This window comes from Pyxicephalus adspersus, chromosome 3 (genome assembly GCF_032062135.1).
Source record: "Pyxicephalus adspersus chromosome 3, UCB_Pads_2.0, whole genome shotgun sequence".
NCBI lineage: Eukaryota > Metazoa > Chordata > Amphibia > Anura > Pyxicephalidae > Pyxicephalus > Pyxicephalus adspersus.
The window spans coordinates 82,856,624-82,879,231 of NC_092860.1; the positions used below are offsets into that span (position 1 = coordinate 82,856,624).

General features: G+C 35.2%; 1 protein-coding gene across 8 annotated transcripts in view; it reads left to right on the forward strand.

Annotated features, from left to right (window-relative positions):
- The window catches only part of PTPN13 (protein tyrosine phosphatase non-receptor type 13), a 180,719-nt gene that overhangs the window by 141,843 nt on the left and 16,268 nt on the right, over positions 1-22,608 (forward strand). For 4 of the 8 annotated variants that reach the window (XM_072405454.1, XM_072405460.1, XM_072405461.1 and 1 more), the window contains 17 exons: positions 1,046-1,228; positions 3,378-3,540; positions 4,336-4,759; positions 5,795-5,892; positions 6,596-6,652; positions 9,112-9,198; positions 9,805-9,912; positions 10,378-10,509; positions 10,949-11,397; positions 11,496-11,639; positions 14,287-14,380; positions 15,540-15,625; positions 16,925-17,075; positions 19,305-19,537; positions 19,639-19,737; positions 19,950-20,323; positions 21,938-22,100. In XM_072405454.1, coding sequence (XP_072261555.1) covers positions 1,046-1,228; positions 3,378-3,540; positions 4,336-4,759; positions 5,795-5,892; positions 6,596-6,652; positions 9,112-9,198; positions 9,805-9,912; positions 10,378-10,509; positions 10,949-11,397; positions 11,496-11,639; positions 14,287-14,380; positions 15,540-15,625; positions 16,925-17,075; positions 19,305-19,537; positions 19,639-19,737; positions 19,950-20,323; positions 21,938-22,100 — 3,045 coding nt within the window. The remainder of the gene's footprint in view (positions 1-1,045; positions 1,229-3,377; positions 3,541-4,335; positions 4,760-5,794; positions 5,893-6,595; positions 6,653-9,111; positions 9,199-9,804; positions 9,913-10,377; positions 10,510-10,948; positions 11,398-11,495; positions 11,640-14,286; positions 14,381-15,539; positions 15,626-16,924; positions 17,076-19,304; positions 19,538-19,638; positions 19,738-19,949; positions 20,324-21,937; positions 22,101-22,608) is intronic. The other 4 variants (XM_072405456.1, XM_072405455.1, XM_072405457.1 and 1 more) reach the window with 4 other exon arrangements.

Below are 22,608 nucleotides of genomic sequence, written 5' to 3' on the forward strand. Positions count from 1 at the left end.
AGGTAAACCTTTGGAAAACAATAGTAAATAAAGTGCTTACCTGATCTACTGGTGTCCTCATCGTCCTTCACGTCTTCTTTTTTCCTCCGGCCGGTGTTCTCTTCATATATATATAAATATATATATATAGACATATAAAACCGGACAGAAATGAACGGCTCAGGAGGTTATTAAATCAGATGCAGTGTTTATCCAGATTTTTATGCTACTTTAGAAATCACTCTCATGTCTATGGACAATAAACATGAGCAGGCCAACACATTGCAAAGCACCTGCTTGTCTTATGTTTCTCTTCAATCAACAGCAAGCAGTCAAGTGCACACAATGAGACTGTTGCTTGTAGGGTTCAGTAAACCTAAAAAGCAGCAGGTATAACAGCAAGACCTGTTTGGAATTCTCACTGGTCGTCAAAATGCAGACACAGGACTTAGACTTGTGCCCTGTGTTTTCCTTCTCTAAGTATATAATACAATGCATTTAAAATTGGTTATTTGGATTAACCGTTTTTATATGCAGTAACCATTCAAAACCATCTTTCCCTCGTCAGACTTCAGTAGGAAAAAGTTTGTTTGGTTCAATTGGTTAGTACACTGCTTTCTATTAAAAAAAAAAAAAAAAGTAATGATTTGACAGAAATCAGTATATGAAAGATTACTCATTAGTCTGAGTTTTACACCTTCTTTTATGCCAGCAGAGCGATCAGCTTCCTGAATACTTGTTTGTAATAATGTTTGTATTATTTTGTGCCTGCTGCCACATGTGTGCAATACCTTGAGTATTCTAGCAGTTAGTTACACAAACAGGAAACCTAGATCTTGTTTCATAAAACAATCTATTTTGAAATGTTAATTTAGTAATAGGCAAATTCTAAAGTATGCTTGGGGTAATGCATGCTATTCTTTGGTTTAATAAAATTCATGTTATTAAATATCAACTGTTTTTTTGGTTTATTTTAATAAATGCAATAGACTTTAAAGTTGGTGATATATTATTTTATTCTGCACACTTGTTCCTACATTTTGTCTTTTTTTTTTCTTTGTGTCAGGTGTGCCAGAGGCTTCCTGAGTATGGGGTTCATTTTCATAGAGTGCTCCCAGAGAAGAAGTCTCAGACTGGCATCCTTCTTGGGATATGTCCTAAGGGAGTTCTCATCTTTGAGGTCCACAATGGCACACGGACTCCAGTTCTGCGATTCCCATGGAGAGAAACAAAGAAGATTTCTTTTACTGTAAGTATGAAATAACTGTTGCCAGCAAAGAATATGTATGATCGCTGTACACAGGACACAAAGACTGTTCTGACCCACAGCTGCATATGAAATGTGTTCACTAAAGTTTCCCCGCTGTGACATTTCTATTACCCTTAACCCCTTATTCTAGTGTAAGCAAAGAAGACTTTTTAGTATTCAGCCACATTCCTCTTTCATTTCTACATTTCAATAGAAAGACATTGTCAAAGCACTTTCTATTTTGCTGTGGTACCAATTGTGATCTGTAACCTCACAGCAGGACTTGTGCAGCAGTATTTTTCCCATTTGTTCCAGTTTCGATGATTTCATTAATAAAACCCCCTTGACACTTTAAATTTTTTTATTTTAATATTTTTTGTTGATGAGATTAGGTAATTGAAAGGATTATTCTACATGTCCATTAGATCTTTCCAAAATCAGACATTCATGCAAATCTTCTTCTCTTCTCTAAATGTTTTAGTCAAGTCTTTTAAGCTCGCCCACAAAATGGTAAACCAACATGTACATTAAAATCCGTGGTTCCAAATTACAGTATTTAAAAAAAAAAATTACACCACATCTGCTCCCTGTCCTAGAGGAGGTAGAGGATGTTTTGAAATAGGCAGCTAGTAAACTAGAAATAACTAATCAGCCTCTTCTTTAATTTAATCAATGGTTTTATGTCATGTGTTTATATGAACACTGCAGCAAGTTGGATTCTGGGGTTGGTTTTCTGAATTCACCATGATAAATTTCCAAATCCTACATTTGCATAAGCAGGTTGTTTTTCCTCATCAGATATACTTCCAATTTGGTTTATTCTGGATATAGAAAAGTCTGTGTGCACAGGCTAAATTTAGATTGTAATAGTAAGGTAATAATACAAAGTGTGCTCATGTGGGAAAATGGAGAAAAATTCAGCCCAATAGATTTACCTGGTTTGGCCCTCTTTATGTCTGCTATTATAAACTGTAAATATATGGCTTGGTGGTCTTGTTCACAACCAGTAAGACTTAAGTTTGTGGTCCTAACTGTTTAAATAAAGACAAGTATTTATAGTACTGTGTTCCTAGATTAATTTTGCCTCTGTTAGTATGTTTTGGTATGTTGGTCAGTCACAAGTCTGTTTGTCTGTTTTTTTTTTTATGTCTTTTTTTTTTTTTTTTTTTTTGTGGAAGCTGCTATGAGTTCATGCAGCTGTCTGACAGATGTGAGTTTTGCTCATCATACACTCATCCAAACATACCTAGGATTTAGAAAGAAAGTATACTTTACAACTCTTCAAACAGCAATTTACTGAGTTTCTTTATACAAGAAATGATGAAGTTTTTAAACATTTTATAGTTTATAAAATTAGAATTTATGTCAGTGGGCTATAGACTTTTTTGTTTTTGGGTTTGGGACATTTTTTAGTTAATTTAGAAATCATTAAAAAGTGCATTTGATTATCTACAAGTGGGTTCTGCACTCCTTCAGACTTAGAGGCCAAATTCAATTGACACAGACCTTTAGGGCTCCTTCAAATCCTGGGATCAACAATAGAGAAGGCTTTACAGATTTATTTTCTTTTTTTCCTTATATACTCCTATGTGTGTGTCACTTTTGTCTGGCACATTTTCCCTGACCTCTTGCTTTGGTAACAACCCTACCTAGAAGGAAGACACATCAATAAAAGCAAAAACTGTATAGGGGATCTAACCACCAGCATTATCTATCCAAAACTTTTCAAAAAAAAGTTTGGCTTTACATACCCTTCAAGGAAATGTTTTGTGCAGCATACAACAACAAAAAAAAATAGTAACTGGCACTGCTTTCTCTGCTTCTTTGCTCAGGGTTACACCTTTATTAATAATCTCTGTTAATTAGAGCTGATCGTGTTTTATTGTCCAGTGAGATGGCTGAAGGAGGAGTCATGTTTAGCTTCATTGCTAAACCAGTTGAGTTGTTTTTCTGAGGCAGAGGTTTGTAAATTATGGGACTGGTTTTACTGCACTACAAATATTTTAACAAGCCAGTAAGGATGCACCTATTCGAATAATTTTTTTTTTTTTATTGAACTTGAATTATTTGTTTTTTTTTGCATACAAATCTATAGAAATTAACATTGCATGTCTTCATCCTTTGTTTTATTTTCCTTATCTGGCTATAGAAGAAAAAGATAAGTTTGCAGAACACATCAGACGGTATCAAGCATGTTTTCCAAACAGACAGCAGCAAAACTTGCCAATACCTTCTCCATCTCTGCTCTTCGCAACACAAGTTCCAGCTACAAATGAGAGCCAGGCAGAGCAGCCAGGAGAATCAAGAGATTGGTAAACTGCCATGTGTTTTTTTTTTTTGTCTTTTCTTAGAATTATATTCAGTCTTGCCAATCCATCTACTTGTTAGAAGTGCCCATCACAAAATAAACCTTTCACTGTCCTCTGTTTTTTGTTTATATTGCATAGACAGAAGCACATGGGTCTAAATAGTGTGACTAGTTGCTATGGGGAACAAGAGCAGTAATTAGGGTAATTTTGGTGAAGAAGGTTTATTGTAGAAAAATGTAGACAGTGTTTCTCTAAAGTAATTTCTGTTAATGCTGCTGATTTCACGAATTTCAGCCAGGATTGTAACATGCTAGATATATTTTCTTTTTAATGACCACCTCATCTGTAATTGATACATATAAAGGCCTGGTATTTACCTATTTCGTACCATTACTTTGGTTTATTTGAAATTAACTGTACTTGCATTGTTAACAATGTTCGAGTCATCTAAATGATTTCCTCACTTACTGTGAGGCACATACCCAAGCATTTTATTAACAAATGAGCAGCTTTCTTACCCTTTCCTCATTATGTGAACCTTAATAAAAATATATCCTATAAATTTATACTGCACCAACGTTCATGCAACACTGCTTTGTTCAACATCAGTTCTCTCTTTTGGGTTTTTTGTTCTTGTTCATGAATTTTAATTTTTAGTCTCCTTTTATAATTTTTCTGTCAGCATGGAAACTCCTTAGGAGTGGGTAGCACACATTTTTTCTCAAACAAATTATATTGATATATTAAGTAAATGGAGACCAACTCACCATGTTTCCTAAAATCTGTTTTTCCCACCAGAAAGAGCATCTCTGAGGAGCCTCAACATCCAGGCAGAAACTCTGCGGGGTTTGACCATGGGTAGGGCTATAAGCACAACCAGCCTGGCTAGTAGCACAATAAATCGAATGGCAGTACGACCTGTATCCATCCAGCCTGATCTTCTGAAAAGACTGTCTTGCTCAGACCTATCAGCCTTTCAAACGCACCTAGGCAGTGGTGGGAAAGATAGAAAAGCAAAAAGCCCCTGGGAGGACAGACCGCGTGTGATTAGCAAATCTTATCATGACCTCAGTCAGGTTGCTCAGTCACCCCAGCGGAGAATGCTGAACGCTAGAATGGATAATCCCCCAAGCACACTAGAAGAACTGATGAATCAGGCATCCTTTCATCAAATGGCAAAGTCAGATACAGAGTCAGTGACCGGCTACGGAAGGCTGAATGAGTAAGTATTAGGTATTGGTGTAGAATTGTGGGAATGTGTATTTCACACACTTGTAGTCCTAGTTGTACCAATTGTCTTTAAAATAGGAAATCATTACTGGTATGTATTTGACACGCCACAATATACAAAACTCTGTCTTTATTACTTCACGTATTATTCTATCTATCTCTAGTGTACAGTGATTATGACTAATAAAAATTAATTTCATAGCAATGTTCTTCTAAACTTTTTCCTCTGTTAGATTACCCTAGCTTTGAACCCTGTGTTTTTAGTTGAAGATTAACTAATGCATTAATTGCATGCAATAAGAGCCATCATATGGTAATCAAGTAGTAAAATAGAGTGAAATCAATGATCTTTTAAGACAATTATTACAGACATATGTATGTATGAATGTACACAGTCAAACATTCCTGAAAAATGTTAAATAACCTAATGCTTACATTGCATTACAAATACATTGTACAAATCATACAGTCATGCACGTTTATAGACAACATTCCATAAATTCAAGCCCATGTCTCTTCCTTAGACTGTCTGCGGAAAACTGTGTCTGTAAATAGGTATGCCCTCTCTAGTACTTTCCTCCCTAATGCTTCTAACTGCTCTGGTTTATAGTCAGTGTTAAACCCTCCCTCTTCTAGACATTGATTTATTGAAAAAGTGGACATATAGGGGAGTGACTTCAAAGGTTTTTTTGGGTTTCTTTTTATGGTTGTCTATCTTGCAAATCACTTCATGGGAAGATATGATGTGTGATTGAGCACAGTAAATATAGGCGATAAAATGCTAGAATCCTCCAGATTTATATCCAATACACACATTTTTTTCCTCAAGGCATGGGGCTACTTTCCATAGAAAATGTGTTTTTTGTTTAATAGCCTAATCAAGTGGTAAGTGTTTGATTTGTTGGTTACCATGTGGTTTTGATTAAAATAACTGCAAAATCCTTTAAAGTACTTTGTTTCATCTTAAGCTTACTGGCATGGATTTTTCAGAACTAACTTTTGCTGTTTTGTTTTTGCTATTTTCCAGGTCCAGGTCATTTTCAGGATTTTTTAAGAAGCCAGATATTAAAAAACCAGAGTCAGACTCTTCATCTATGGATGACAGTGGTCAAGCCTATGTTGTAGGTCAGCAACAAACAAAAAATTCCTTTTTTTCTCTAGTTATTTGTCATTATACACGTGTGCAAACAAACAACAAAAGCATTGTATTCTCCACCTAACACTTTACAGTAAAAGTAAAAGAAGTAAAAAAAGAAAATGTACGGGTAGAATAAAAAAACATGTTCAATACATCTCTACAAAACCTTTTCTTCGTGTTTTTTTTTTACCTTAGATCCTTCAGGTACAGAAAAAATTGTTGATTCTGAAAGAAAGCCAGTAAGCTCATAACTTTCTCTTCTCTCTGACTACTTGAGATGTTCAATAACATCTCAAGTAGTGTAATGATCCCTACCCAATTTTTCCACCTTGGACTACAGTACCCATTTCTTTTCTGAAATTGGCATTAGAGGAGGGGTTGTTCAGTGGACCAGCACTTTAGAATTGGGCTGAGCTAAAAACATTACTTGGGATCTCAGTGATCTCAGGCAATGTGTTTTAACCTTAAACAGGAAGCTAGCAGCTCATTGGATTTCTGGAAGATCAACATGTATTTATATATGTGGTGTGATTAAATATACATTTGGTGTTTATTATTTTTATTTCAACACATAACTATTTGTGCTTTTCCTGTTATGACTAAAGACATTTTGTGATGTTTTCTCAGATATACTACAAATTATTTATACCTTATAAAAGTAACACTGATTCAATGCTGTTTATTTTGCAGGTGTTAGTATGCATAGCCTTGGGGGACCATCCTCACCAAACCTTTACAAAGGAAATGGTATGTAAAACATTAAAAAATTTAGTGTAGTTAAGTGTAGTTCTATTTTTAAAAAAATCATGAGGGGACAGAATGAAACTTTCTAGGAGAAAAGGCCTTTCACTAAAAAGAAAGTTCGACTCATTACATCAGGCATCCCTTATCTAATGTAAAATCCCTATAATAATAATAATATTAAAAAAACAAAAGTCTTGTTCCTGGCTTTCATGTCTAGCACCTAGGTCAGGGTGACTTTAATCGTTCAAAACAACTTTCCTGCACTATACTAAAGTGTCACGAGATGTAGCATAGTCTGCATTTTCAGGATCATCTACTTCCTGTCCAGGAAGGCCTGGTATTAGTGGACCTTTCTTTTAGCACCGTACCGTACTTTTAGTACGTATCTACACCAAGTACATCCAAATTTTATGTGTTAGTAGTAACCCAGGCAAAATTGTATTTGACATATACCAAACTGTTTTCTGTAATATTAGCACCCTTTTTTTTAATACATGTAATAAAGTCATGCCCTTTCAATTACCCCTGTAGGTTACCTGCTATAGATTTGGGTTAGCCGTTAGTCTCTCAAAACAAGCCTCAGTGATGTGAAATTCTAGATGTGCCAAAATCAGCACTTCCTATCACCCTCAGGAATATTTATTTTTCCTGTATGCTGAACAGAAGTGTAAAGTCTTTCAGAATTGTACAGATGTGCGCATTTTTTTTAATATATACATATATGTATTAGATATTCTGTTTCTTTGCTTTTTTAAGAATGTTTGTGTGATCTGCACCTGTACTGGAAGCCATATGTCATTCTGTATTATTATTTGGAAAGACACAAAAGGCAAGGGCACGACTTCTGGAGGTCATTCTCAGACTCTCTCTGGGATATAAAAATGTTCTGTGTGTAGTTGTTAACATTCTTGTGGGTTTAGTATTCCTTCTGCAACACTTTTCAGTTTGCTGATGTATCACAGATCAGACTCGTTCTTTTTCTTAATGATTTCCATCTTTAGCTGAGCCATCCTGTGTTTATCTGTGTAAAATGTAGTCTGAAGGTTATAATTCAGTGTCTACATTTGTATGGTATACAGTATATATATATATATATATATATATATATATATATATATATATATATATATATATATAATAGGTTTTATTATGCTTGATATGATATTAAGGCCTTCTTTTTTGTGTTTCCCATGACTACTAAAAAAATGTTGCAAGCAGTCTTTGCTATTTTTACTTGTTTTCTCTTCCTTATTTTCATTGTATTAAATACAGATTTGTAGAATAACCACTAGGGAGGGAGCTTTGCATTTTATTTGCTCCCTAATAAAGCAAATGTCATACACCAAAAAAATGTAGAACTCCTTGTATATGTCTAAATTTGTGTTAGCAACTGTTTGCTTTAGCTTCAATAGCTGTTGAAGAAGTCCCTGTCAGCATTTAAAAAGTAAATGTAGCAGATCCTTGTAGTGTTAGACAGGTGTAATCGTGTCTTATGGGCAGCCCATTTTTCTGACCTCTTCTCTGTTCCAGCACTGTAGTCTTGGAAAACTCCAGCTAATAACAAGTGGGCACAGGTATTTGGCATTCCTGAATGATTGAATGCTTTCTCATGCCCTCAACAGACAGAAAACCACTGTCATCTGTTGATGGCCTGCTGGATTATTATATTAGTCTGACCAAACAAGCATTTGCAAAATTGATTGGTAAAAACAAGCCTGGCTTACATGTATGTCGCCATAAGACTTAGATAGTGCTTGTTTGTAGCTTATGGAAAATAAACTAAAAACTAGGACACTTTTGACCATGTCCTCATGTGACCAATATCCCTTTTTGTTTGTCATTCAAAGATTAAGCAAGGTCATTTGTGATGCTTTATAATAGCGCAAAGTTGCTTGTTTTCTAAAGTGTTATGTATTGCAAAATGCTGATGGTGGATTAAAAATGGTCATGGGACATGTTTCTGTAAAGTTTGCATTAACAGAGAGCAACCACAGAATTGTCTGTTCTCTATTTAGAATATCATTATAATATGTTCTTTACAAAAGTGTTTTGTTTAGGCACTCTTTAGCAGAATCTGAATATATATATATATATATATATATATATATATATATATACACACACATACATACATACATATACACACATACACAAAAACAATGTCTGTTTTGAAATGAAAAGTGAACCAGAAACAAAAGGTATTGTTTCCTACCATAGGACTTGTATATCATTTCTATTTGTTTATATCATGACACCCCCTGCTTCAGAAAGCACCCCTGGACTATTGTCACTTTATTTTATGCTAATATCATTAGATACCACTGCACTATGAAAACTCCATCATCTCTAATTTGTTAAGATGTACATAGAACACAAAAGAAAAAAACAAAATATTCACTGGTATATTTTGTGTTGTTCCATGGTTCTTAAGTGTAATTTAACACCTTTACTCTATCCCTTAGAAAACATACGCAGCAAAATGTTGGCATCCACACCTGAGAGAGAGATTACTTTGGTAAAACTGAAGAAGGATCCCAAATATGATCTTGGTGAGTGATTAGGCTTTTTGAATAAAATTTTGTTTGTTAGTTGCATACATTAAGAGTATTGGCTAGATTCACAATGAGCCAGATTCATAAAGCAGTGGTACAGTATATGCAACAGAACAGTGTGTTTGAACTACCGATTCAAACTTCTAAATCACAACAAGACAACTGTAATCTTTTACACCTGAAACAGTTTGCTTAGTTTGACTCCTATTTCCTTTTTTTTTTTTTTTTATAGTATTAGGAAATGCAAAACTTAGATTTTAACATTGCTTTACCTAGCATTGCCTGGGTTCAACTCTCTCAACAAGTTAGGAGCAATTCTAGACTAAAAATTAACAAAATCTCCCCACCCTTTTTCCGAAAGAGTTAGCATAAAAAACACACACAAGCAAAAATGTTTTTGAGCTGTTCTGTGCAGATAATATTCTATATACCCACCAGCAGTAATGACAGGGCATTCATAGATAAGCCAAATATCCCCCAATATTGTTAGCCCTTATGTTAGGGCACCATAAGTATAGACTAGCCTGGTTGGTATTTCTTGGACGGTAGTCCAGCCCTTTAAATCCAGCAATTTTGTGAACATTTTTTTCATAATTTGTTTAGGGTTCCAGATTATGGGTGGAGAGACAACAGGAAAGCTTGATCTTGGTATATTTATTAGCTCAATAACACCAGGTGGACCTGCAGATGTGGATGGACGTTTGAAGCCAGGTAGGAATTGGTTAAGGAGTCACTAAAATGAAGCCACCAAAGGCAAATATCTATAAATCTAAAGGGGGCAGCCATTTTAAGACTTGATATGATATGGACTTCCATTACCGATCTCCTTTTGAATGGTTGACTCTAATGTTTCTGCTTTTCATTGCTTTGAGTGTGGGAACAGAGTGGTTAACAAAGACCGTTTGCACTTTGTTTCTGAGCGTACCTAAAACTGACTCCCTTCTTTGCTTGGAGTTCAGTTCTACTATATAGAATTTGAACTTTAAGCTCAGAGTATTGAGTAATGCCTCCGCATCAGAGTGTTGCATATATGATTTCAAACTGATTTTTCCTGCTAGCAGTGTTTTCTTTAAAAGATCCCAAAGGAGTCCATTAACTGGCTTGTCAATTGACCACATTACTAAATTATGTAAGGCACGTGTAAAAGACAGTACTAAAAATGTTGTTTGCATACAGGAGATCGCCTTATATCCGTGAACAGCGTGAGTTTAGAGGGTGTCAGTCACCAGGTAGCACTAGACATACTTCAAAGTTCACCAGAGGATGTTACACTTCTGGTATCTCAACCAAAGGAAAAACATCAACAAGGTATGCACACTGCTTACTATCCTTATCCAGCCTCACAGATGTCTAACAATGTTCTTATATCTTGGAGTCTATAGCAACACATTACAATACATTTTTCAACATGTTTCAAACAGTTCAAAAGTGTTTATTAGCCAGACCAAAATGTTTAATTGGAAATCATGGGTAGTAGCTTACTTTAAAGATTTCCATTATTTGTACTGTAGTAAACGCATAGCTTGTTAAGCTACAGATTTTCCATAAGAATAATTCTTTTAAGTGGATCTGCTTTTTTACTAGGATATTATTGGTATTTCAAATATATTATATATCCTTTTTTACTGACAAATATAAATGATTAGTATGAGATATATATTACTCAAATAATTATTTTATTGCATATATATGTATGTATAGAGTTGGTAACAATACAACAATCTTAATAAAATAATTTTTTTTCTAGAACATCAGCTTAACGGGTTGAAAAACCTACGTGGACCTTTTTCCAGTCAAGACAATGAAGCAGAATCCTCTTCTGAAGAACACAGAAAGGTTCGGGGTCATGTGAGACTCCTGTCTGGAAGTTCTTCTGGAGTCTCAGCAGGCAAACGAGAAGGAAGCCTAAGTTCTCAGGATTCCCGAACAGAGAGTGCAAGCCTGTCTAATAGTCACATCAATGGCCTCAGGTGTCTTACAAAGGAGCAGACTACTCCTCTGTCAGAGTCTGCCAGAAGCTCACCATCAATCAGTTCTAAGTTCAGTGACAGGAAGAAAGCACAGGACAACAACAATCGCAGAGGAAGAGGAAAGCGATCAGGTCTCACTGACTCCACAGATTATTCTGACAGAGGAGACTCTGACATGGATGAGGCCACCTCTTCAAATAGCCATGACCCAAGGACAGCCAAGAAGGTTCTTTACATGTCCATACAGTGAATTAAAACTCATTTGTATCAGTATTTCAGTTGTATAATCTTTTTTTTTTTCTTTTGTATTTTTTTCTTACAAAGGAGTCCATTTTGGCAGTTGCAGCACAGAAGCTCAATACTACCAATCTTTCAACAGTACCACTTAAACCAGGAGATGTCTTTACAGTTGTGCTGGCCAAAAAAGATGACAGCTTGGGTATAAGTGTCACGGTACTGTTTGACAAGGTTTTGCGTTTTTCTCCTTTTGCTTTTCCTGCATGCTTTGCAAAATTATCATGTAAAGAATCAGCCAATTTTTTCAACATTTCCTTTTACCTATCCTTAGCCATTGCATAAATTGTTAGATGGGCAATCTATAGGCATTTTAATTTGCTGAGATGCACCACCAGCCATCTACTGCCCATAATATAGATCATATAATAATGACAGAAGTTTGGTGACAGAACCATTCATCAAGTTCCCAGAGAGAGTGGTATTAGTCATTCAACAATAGCATCTAGAAGCATGTTTGTTTTGTATAGCAGGCCATAGAATGATCTTTAGCAAACATTTTAATATCATAAATGAGGAGAGCTTTGTCTGGTTTAATTTTTTTTATTAGCTATTTGCTTATATGACCAACATACATATTAGCAAGTGCAATACATTAAAATATTTCTTTAATCTGTGGTGGTAGGGTAGTCTTACCTCTGTTTACCTTTTTTTAGTGATACACGCAGTACCTCTATATGTACATTCATAGCAAATATTTGAGAGCTTTGTGTTTCTTTCTTTTTGTATTTTGCCAGACAAAGAATGTTATATGGGGTTTATATAACGCCTCTGTGACAATTTAATATAGTGCAGACATCTCCTTTTCATATATGTTTTGCAGCTTCCAGTAGTGCAATCTTGATGAATAGTACCCATGTACTGCTAGAAAAAAAAAAGATGTGTGCGTGTTTTCAGCTTATGTGTCTCCCAGCAACTAGCTTAAGTATTTGTTAGGCAGTCTTTGGATTAATACTGTTTGTTGGTTTTTGCTCTAAAGCAGTTTCATATCTTGTTTCTTGATGGCTACTAAATCACTTTATCTATCTATCAGTTGGTATAATGAAGTCTTTTGTGGCTCAGAAATTCCTTTCATACCTGAACTTCTCAGGAGCCTTCTTTTGTCCATCTCTCTGATTTAGTTTTTCTAGTTGTTCTGCCATGGAAAGTTTACTGCCAAGAAACCAATGACATGTAAACTTTTATTATATTTATTTAACGTGGGCTGATTCTCTACATTTTATGGTTATCTATATAAATGAATTAATGTATACAATTTGGTGATTTTTGTGATTTATTTGTTTGCATATTTGATCAATCTCCTGTGTACCTTGCTTGTTTGCCAGCACATTCTCCTTTTTTTAAGGGGCCACATAATCTAAAACACAAGTTTTAGATTAACATTTAGATCTTTATCTGAAACTTTTAATACTTTAGAAAAGACATTGCCTTTTATCAGCATTTTCAGTGTATCTGAGATGTCTTCCTTAATAATAAGCCATGTATGGCTGACCAGAGGCTGCCAAAAAACATCTATTGGAATACTCAACATGTCAGTTGTATTTCATAAAATCACCTCTACAATAATTCCTAATTAAATGTCTATATCCTTTTATGTCTATATCCTTTTAGTATTGCTGTATTTTAGCACTGGGAGAAAAGCCATCTAGTCTTTAAGATGTTGTGGTTCTTTAAAAAATAATTTCCCTATTCCATATATACATATATATATATATTTCAACCCTAAAAAAAAAGGTGTTGTGCAAAAAAAAAAAAAAAAAAAAAACTTTAGATCTTATATGCCTGTGTTTCTATTTGTCCTTACGTAAATAAGTAATTAATGTATTCAAGGTTCTAGGAAACCAGGCAGAAATTTTTGTGTAATCTTGTATCTGTTCTTAGTCACCCACAAATGCTAAAATTTAAAATAAATCCATACCAAATTGTGCCCAAATTATCCCCATGTATATACAAAATGTGCCCATGTTATCCCCATATATTTGTTTTGGGTGTGTTTAAAAAACTATTCAATATTGAAACTCTAGGGTTAGCATAACCTTCAGGCAATTTATATTCTAAGAGGAGATGAGTAATAGCAGCCTACATATTACTTGTATAGACCAGCTTACCTTAAAGTAACACTTTCTTTTTTCACCGTTGGGAGCCACTATTTAGCCCTTTACTTAGCGTATCTTAGATGAAGCCTGGCTTTAAATCACAGCCCACATGCCCTCCCTGTGACACTCATAGGTATACCTATGCAGCCAAGAGAAAATGAAGATGTAGTCTTGGCAGTTGATATATAAAGTCACAGTTCGCATACTGGAATCAGTTCCTTTTATTCTGCTCAGGCCAAATATTTTGGAGTGGAGTCCGTTTAAAACAAATGATTGGGAGTTTGTAAGGGTACCTCTATGTACATGTTTATAGAATAGAAAGATTCACTATAAAGTACCATTGTGGATTTATGCTAAAATATTAGGCTTATTGAGCTCTACTTACAGTAATATATAGCTCCCCGGTAGAGGATGCCTTAAAAGTAAAACTAAACTCAATCTAATTAAAATGTTTGGGCTAATAATACTCCTTTAATCTTTATTAATCACTACATTTTTTTTCTGTGCACCCAGGTAGTCAATTGATCCTAGGGTTTGACTGAGGCATTATTTTGAGCTATTTATGCTCCACCCTTTCAGAGCTCAGACACTTCCTCCTTTCCTGACCCTGATGATCACATCTTCAGTTTAAACCAGTGTGTTATGGTCTCATCATGGTTTTATGTAATTATTCCATGTTTATACAAAAAATTATTGCAAATGCTAATATGTTTTTTTCTTGTTAGGGAGGTGTGAACACCAGCGTAAAACATGGCGGAATCTATGTGAAAGCTGTAATACCAAAAGGTGCAGCTGAAGCTGATGGCAGAATACAAAAAGGTATGTTTTGAAATTGCAAATATTTCTCTTTGATCATTTCTACAATGAACAGCATTGCAGCAGTTGTGTAGAATAGATCTCATGGAAGAGAACAATATGTGTAACGATATTTTGTCATAAAAACCCTTCCTCATACTAGTCCAGTGATGTTTATATAAAAGTGCTTTTCATTGCTGAATACGTAGATATTTAGCTCAGAAATGATATATAAAAGTTCAGTGTGGTTACTCCTGATCTAAAATTGCTAGTTTTGTTGCTTTGGAGAAATAAGCAGACATACAAAATAACCTTTGGGGATGCCAAAAGATAACAAAAGGTTACCAGTGGTCCAGTCAAAACAACAGTAACTATTTTGCGTCCAAAAAACTTAAAACGCCTGTATGGTTCTTGGGTAGATTTGGTTATACATCTATTTTTGCAGACCTGGAAGACATAGATGTTGTAAGTTAGCGTTATTTACCTAAAACCCATATTTGTTTGAGGAAGTCAGAAGTACATAATGTTTACTTGATACCTGGTACCTAGGCTTGTGTATCATCCTGTGCATGCTTGCTTACATATAGACAGATCTACCTAAAAACTAAAATTCAAAAACAATATCGGCAATATGTTTATTAAAATACAAAGGATGGTATGTGACATCTATTCATAGTTGTATGATAAGGACACTTATCATTCTCTTTGTAACACCTAGTATTTTTTCTGCTTACCACCTGTTGTCCTTTGGAAATCCCAGGTGCCACTCACAGTTTCTAGTAGTGTTAACTCATGCACAACATAATACAGTTACACTTTAATGAGTAGCGTTAGATACAGGACATATCCATCCAATAGAAATTGGTTGCCTGCTGACCTTCATACTACTTACCTGGCTATCATGCTAGCCATGTTGCTTTAATGATTTAAGTCACTTACCCAAAACAATTATGCAGATAATCATTTCTGATTTTTCTCTAAAATGGTCTGTATACTTGCTTAATGTGAGTAATTCAAAAAGTTCTGAAGCTAAAGCACCATCAAGAAATCATCACTTGCAATACAATATTTTCAAGCAATTATAAACACATTCACTCTTTTTACCAATATTACCATCTAACAATGCATAAAATTGGGTGAAGTATGCTGTTGTTTTATAATGATTTGTTTTAATTTAATGTAGGCGACCGTGTTCTTTCTGTTAATGGCACCAGCCTGGAGGGTGCCACGCATAAACAAGCTGTGGAGACATTGAGAAATACTGGCCAGGTAGGATTTTGTAACCAAAAGGTTATGAGGTTTATGATAAACCCAAAAAGTATTTTTTTAAAAGATAGGATTACTTTGATGCATTTGAGCTACATTTGATAGGACACAATTTTTAGGGATATATAGTTGTTTATTTCCATAAAGAACGGATATGTTTTTATTGTTGCCAATATCCCCATGGCAGAGATTTTCTATCATTTTCTTTTTTGGTGATAGCTGTTGATAATTAGGATTTTGCTTACTGTTTTTTTTTTTTGTGACAGCAGTTAATATTATGATTTTTTTTCAGTTCATGTGAGAGGAAGCAGGGGAAAGTCTCCCTAATGGTGACACTGCTAGCTGATAAAATCTAAGACCAAATGACTTTGACTGGTGCTTTCCTTGATTAGTTTGCTTCGACATGAGGCGGGTACTCATGACAAATAATATATCTTTTAGAAGCAGCTGGCTTATGATTGGCCAGGTTGTCTCCTGTCCATACATTTCCTTCTTAACTTTTTGCCAAACACCAGAAATGTGCCTATTGAAATCACAAAGGTTGCCATTAATTTAGGGATGTCCCATGGTAAGGATTGTATATGAAATCTCTACCATTCAACACTTAATAAAACACCATATATAACAATATGATAGAGTAAATAGAGTGTCCATCCTCATCATTTCCAGTGTTCTCTATGACAGGTAATTCCGTGGTCTTCCCTTTTTTCTTTTTATTCAGCCAATCATCTAAGCCAGCTCCCCTCTCCTGAGAGCGCATAGATCCTCCCTGTCACAGCGAAAACTGCAGCCAATGAGGGCGGCTGCAGCCCGGTTTAGCACAGACCTCCTAGTAGTAGTTAGCATCCGCCGCATAATATATCCTTACACATTTATTAGGTTTTTTATACTTTCCAATATTTTTGTAATTTTATGTAATCACTCTTGTGATCAACATACCACTGCCACTGCAATATCACCTATTGTCTTTTAAAATGGCCAGTAATATTTAGGGTATAGTAAACTTTGTACTCTTTCTTCCTCTAAGACACATAAGTACCCAGTCCCCAATGCCTAAAATTTTCTATGATAACAGTGTAATAAACACAGTGCTGGCTTAAAATGTCCATTTTAAATATGCAGTGGTTTGCAGGAAGCTGGCATAAAAATGATAAACACAGAATTATTAGCAGTTTTTTAAACATGTATATAATGTTTATATTAGTATGTAATTTGAACAAACACTAAGTGTTTATAGTGTTTAGTGCTTAGATTTGCCTGTTCTGCTTGAGTTCTAAATACATACAATAACTTTTTGTGCAGGTGGTAACGTTGTTGTTGGAAAAAGGACAGCTTCCAGCAGTAAAAGTGCATGCTCCAGTTACCCCTCAGTGTACACCCCCCAACCAAGCAGAGACATGCAAACAGGACAATATGGCTTCTATACCACAAGACTACAGCTTTGTAACTAATGGTAAGCTTTTTATATACTACTAGTATTTAGGGAAACCTTGACCCTACATAACATGTATAAGCTAAAGCTTTTATTTTTTTATTTATTTATTTGCCCACCTGGTCTAATACCTGATAACTGTTGGTCTGTCAGCACACTCACTGCCTGCCCTCTTTACAGAGTGAATCCTACGATGCTGTGCAGTCTGTACAAGAAAACAAGGCAAAACATCACCTTTGTCAATGTAGTTTTTTTTAAATCAAATATTCAGTTTCAGTTCCCAGGGTTTGTGACATGTTTGCTTAATCTCCTTTTTTTTCCTTCTTTTTTTATCCATTAAATCCTAAAATTTTCCTCATAACATTTTGTATAAAAATGTATGATCAACTAGAAATCTGTTTTTAGAAACAAAGTGTGTATTAAAAAATAAAAATTATTCTGTCATTAAAATAACATAAAAAAATAAAAGAAATACTTGAACTTGTGAAGCAGCGCATAAATGTGTAATAAGTGCATTTATCCCAGCAGAACCCTTAAAAAGAATTTTTTGATAAAAGGAATAGCTGAATTACGGTTGTTTCATAAACACAAAATGTTATATGAAATAGTCCACAGTTTTGTATGAAAGCAAGCAATTTAAAAGCAGCATCAGAATAATTATCATCTAGGGTGGATAATTTTACAAATTCAGTCATTACCACATATCTTGACAACTGAATTACATAAAAAATCTCCTCTTGAGAAATAAGCAAAGCTGAGTTTGCATAATTTTTCTGTAAAACCCCTGCACATGTAAGTTCTTCAACTTGGGTTTTAAAAACAAGCTTAGAAGCTCAAAATGCTAAATTCCACAACTGTGCAAGTTATTTCCTCATATCATATTTAAATCAGGATGTAAAGATTTTCTTTGAGAAGGTAGGAAATAGAATCAAAACATATCTGCATTGAATTATGTTTAAAAAGCCAGTTGGGATTATTTAATAATAGACACCCCACAAAATATGCTTAATGCGTATAATGTATCTTTTTCTGAAACAAAATATTCCTGCAGCCCTATTTTTCATTAATGCAGTTAAAGCCTTTGACCCGTTGATTTGAAACTTTATCTCAGGTGTCTTTAACCATAATGATCTCGCAATCGTTGCGGTTTAGGAATGCTTACAAACACAATACAAACAGATCACATGATGGTTTCCAGTCCACCACTTTTTAAGACTCTTTTTGCATTGAGTTTTCAATCTCGACTACTTTTATTCTATATCATATGAATATCAATCATTCCAATGGGTTTGTGGCATGCTAATTATGTTCACTTCTAAATTCAGCAGCAAAATACCTATGAGATTTTGACTACGTGGTAGGTGGCCTAATTAAAATCCTGTCAGTATGTTTGGCCATTCTGGTGAAACAAAGCATTGGCACTTTTCTGGTAGTATTGAATTTCCCCACCACCCCCATTGTCTCCCACAAATTCCCATTGATCAATGAAGGAGTGATGGAGCAATAAGAGGAATCATCTAATTTAGGGAATTGTCAGTGTATTATGGAAGTGTCAGAGTATTGCTTAATCAGGGTTTGGGCAGGGAGGCTGAAGTTTTGTTTTTCGTTTTTTTACATTGAGAGTTGCTGTTTAATAGTCTTTCAAATTTAGTTGACTTCCCAACATTTACAGCAGTAGTGTCTCACTTGTTGACTGAATTCCACCTTTATTAGCTGAAACGGGTAATTTAATGGGGCTCTTACTTTAGTCGGATTATGAAACATGAGGTTAAAAACTTTTTGTTTTGAAAGCATTTGTTTTACATTTCTTGGTTGCCCTCTAGTGGTTTTAGATAACAATTGCAGCTTACATGTTCTTACAGTGTTTTATGTATATCGGCAGATTTTCAGTGTATTTAGCAAATAGTAAAACCGATGCAAGGTCATTTGGAGAGATAACATTTTAACAACATAAGTGGCTTTAAAAAAAATGTGTTTAGCAGGTTTTATTCTATGTATAATAGGTATGTAATTTTACCTGAATGTACATTTGCGACTCTTTTTTTTTTTTTTTGCAGTTTAACTATACCTTTAAAGCCATGTTCCTCTCCTCAATTGGTGTTATCTTTTAATTATCTTTACACTTCCAGACAGTAACTAGACACAAACTGGTGTAATATATATATATATATATATATATATATATATATATATATATATTCGTTTTCTTTTTTATAAATTTATCAGAATGTCTGCTACATTTATAAACAGATTTTTTTTCTCTTCCAGAGAATGTGTATGAAGTAAAACTAGTGAAGAACAGCTCTGGTCTGGGTTTTAGCTTTTCTCGAGAAGAAAATGTCCTTTCAGGTCAGGAGGGTTTAAGCATAGTTCGAGTTAAGAAACTCTTTCCAGGCCAGCCAGCTTCAGAATGTGGCAAAATAAATGTTGGAGATGTGATCCTTAAGGTGAATGGTGCCTCACTGAAAGGACTTTCTCAGCAGGTAAGGTGTTGGATTTACATTTACAAACACAAATTTATGCTTGCTCCAAACTTTAAATAATCTAAATATTAAACTAGCTTTCTGTCTTTTTCCATTGCTAGGAAGTTGTTTCTGCCTTGAGGGGGACCTATCCAGAAGTTACTCTTCTGATGTGCAGACCACCAACCGGTACATTGCCAGAAATTAGCCTGGTGATGCTGGTAAGAAGATGATCCATGCCTGAGGTTCTAATGTGTACTTTATACTTGTGCAAGGACAGACATTCATCCTTCAGCCTTTAAGTTCTTCATCCTCATCTTGACACTAGTGTTGTATTGGATAGGTCACTAATTTGAACAAAGTAGTAAATTCTTGTTTGCATTGTTTTTTGGTATGAGCTGTACTGAAATCATGTTTATTTTATTTCATTCAGTCCCCACTAAATACTCCACAGAAGATTCTACCAGATGAGAACCAAAGTAGCAGTCATGGTGTGGACAATTTGCTTGCACAGGAACAGGGTGAGAGCTCTGATGAGAATGAAGAGATAGCAGATTCAAGTATCAGGAGACTTAAGAACCCCTCTAGAAGGGATAGCTATAGTGATAGCAGTGGAACGGGAGAAGAGGACTTTATGCCAGTACAAGATGAGATGCAAATGTGGGATGCCACAGTGTACCAGACTCCTTGTGCCTTGAGGGTGCACCCCCATAGCCAGGGCAATATTTCTGACATTCAAGAGGAAACCATACGTTCCAGCTTCTACACACCAGAACAAACTCCTTACAAACCGCAGTTTGAGGACAGGTAAGCAGTGTTTTATTTCCTATTTGATGTCTGAAGAAACTTTAAAGGTACTGAAGTTATTAGATCTGCATGGCAGCCATGGACCTAGCATTAGTTTTAGATGAGGTCATCAGTAAAACCCTGTTTACCTAGCACAGTTTTTCTGCACACCTTAATATCCCATTGTATTCTCTTTTTGATTTATAACATGTGGGAGGGGTAACAGGCATTAACAACAAAAGCACTGGGTTTAGCCCTTCTACAAAACCAATCATACTTAACATTCCTGCACAACAATATTTTACTGGCATTGCAAGTGTTCAGCCTAAATAATCCAAAGAGTTGCTGTTTTTTAGCGGACATTAATATTTGCATTCTAGGAGTAGTAGTTTTTTATGTGAAGTAAACTTTCTTTATTTATTAACTGGGGGCACCTTGTCATCACCCTCCTTTTTTCTTATTATACCACCCTTTAAGCAGAGGGCAACTTAGTTGGTGTTTTGTCTCAAATTTTTGTCCTTGCTGCAGAGCGAGACAGAACTAGAATAATTATTTATATTGCAGCAGTTGATTGGTGTTTTCTGTCTAATTTGTTAGGCAGCCACTCGCTCATTCCTCCCCCTCCCCTCCCCATAGAACAGAACGGCACTGTGTGTACAGCGCTCGCTCATTCATCTGTCAGTCTTTTGTCCCTGAAAACGATCTTTCATGACCAATAATAATTGAACATGTGAAAACAGCCTTAGAAGCAGCCCACTGAAATAAAGGGCTAAACATTGAATTATTGTTACAATGCAATATATTGTAAAATACAGACATGTCAAGCAAAACATACAGCAATTACAATAAGAACAATTGGGAACATCTGAGTGCCTTGTGGAATCAGGAAGGAATTTTTTTCATTGTTGCAGCAAATTGAACCAGGGTTTTTTTTGCCTTCCTCTGGACCAGCTATGTCTATAGGGTTTTATATCTGGGATGTGTTTATTTCCCTAGTGGTCGAACTTGACAGACTTATGTCTAATTTTTAACCTGACTTACTATGTAACTATGTAAAACCCTGCACTTGCCAGCCTACAAGGGTTGAAAGATTTTTATATACACCAATTCTTCTGTTTGTTATGGTTTAACAGATGGCCATCTAGCTGCAGGACTGGTGATGGAAGTGTTTGCCTCTTTGGAGTAATATTTCTGATTATCCACTTTGGCTTCAGTGATACACATCTTAATTAAATGCCTATTTTATTCCTGCTTAGTTCCACAACATTACTGTGCTCTTTAACGCAGTTGCCACTAACAGCTATATTTTATTGTCAAGTTGCCCTTTACTAAGAAAGTCGAACAATGTACAAAAGTTGTCTGACAAAAAGGGAATTAAACAAAGAAAGAACATTTTGTTTTCCTTTTATTTCAGAGAAGCAAATACTTTTGAGATTGCAGTCACCATATGGTTCAGGTGCCTTTAGTAAATTCATCTTCATTGGAAAAGATTTCATCCTATTTTTCCCACACCGTAATCAGGAAGCTGTCATAGTGTGATGTAATACTGCTGAACTCCGGAGTAATATTATGTTTCACTTGAAAGAGTCATAAAACATGTGTACATTTGTTTATTTAAAGTGTTTTCATTAACAGCAACCCTCCATCTCCTGTTTCACTCGACGTGACTCCAAGTCTCAGTGACAACGTCCCCCAGCTTTTGGATTCTGATGCTTACCTAATGGATTCCAAGTCATTCATTGATGACTCACCATCTTTTAAAAGTCTTGGACTAAAAGATCTTGAGGATTATGAGCCAGTGAGTTTTTACCGGAACATTCTATCCAAACTCTAAAAATCAGTGATATATTTTATGTGTTTTTCAATATAAACCAATGCATGCCAGAGAAATTTGTACCATGTCTACCTGGCACCTTACTAAAATCTAAATGCTGTTTTTGTCTTTGTTACTTTACGTATGGTACTTTATTATAGTACAGAATAGGATTAAACCTAACCCCAAGTAGATATACAATGCAGTTGTTATTTGTAAAAATTAAAAAAAAATAGAATTAAAAAAAAAAAACATTTTTTGTTTGCATTTTCATAAAGCACACATGTTACACAATTGCAGATGACCCCACTCTGCAAAATTAGGTGCCCTGTGGATCTGAAATTGTCCCACTCTAATGTTCACTACAGTCTCTTTGCACTGTAAATTGAAGCACCATTCCTTCACCTACTTCTCACCCATCCTTTTGATCATACCTAAAGTTCTTTCCCCAATCCTTACCTTATCCTAAAGACCACATCATAGCTTACACCTT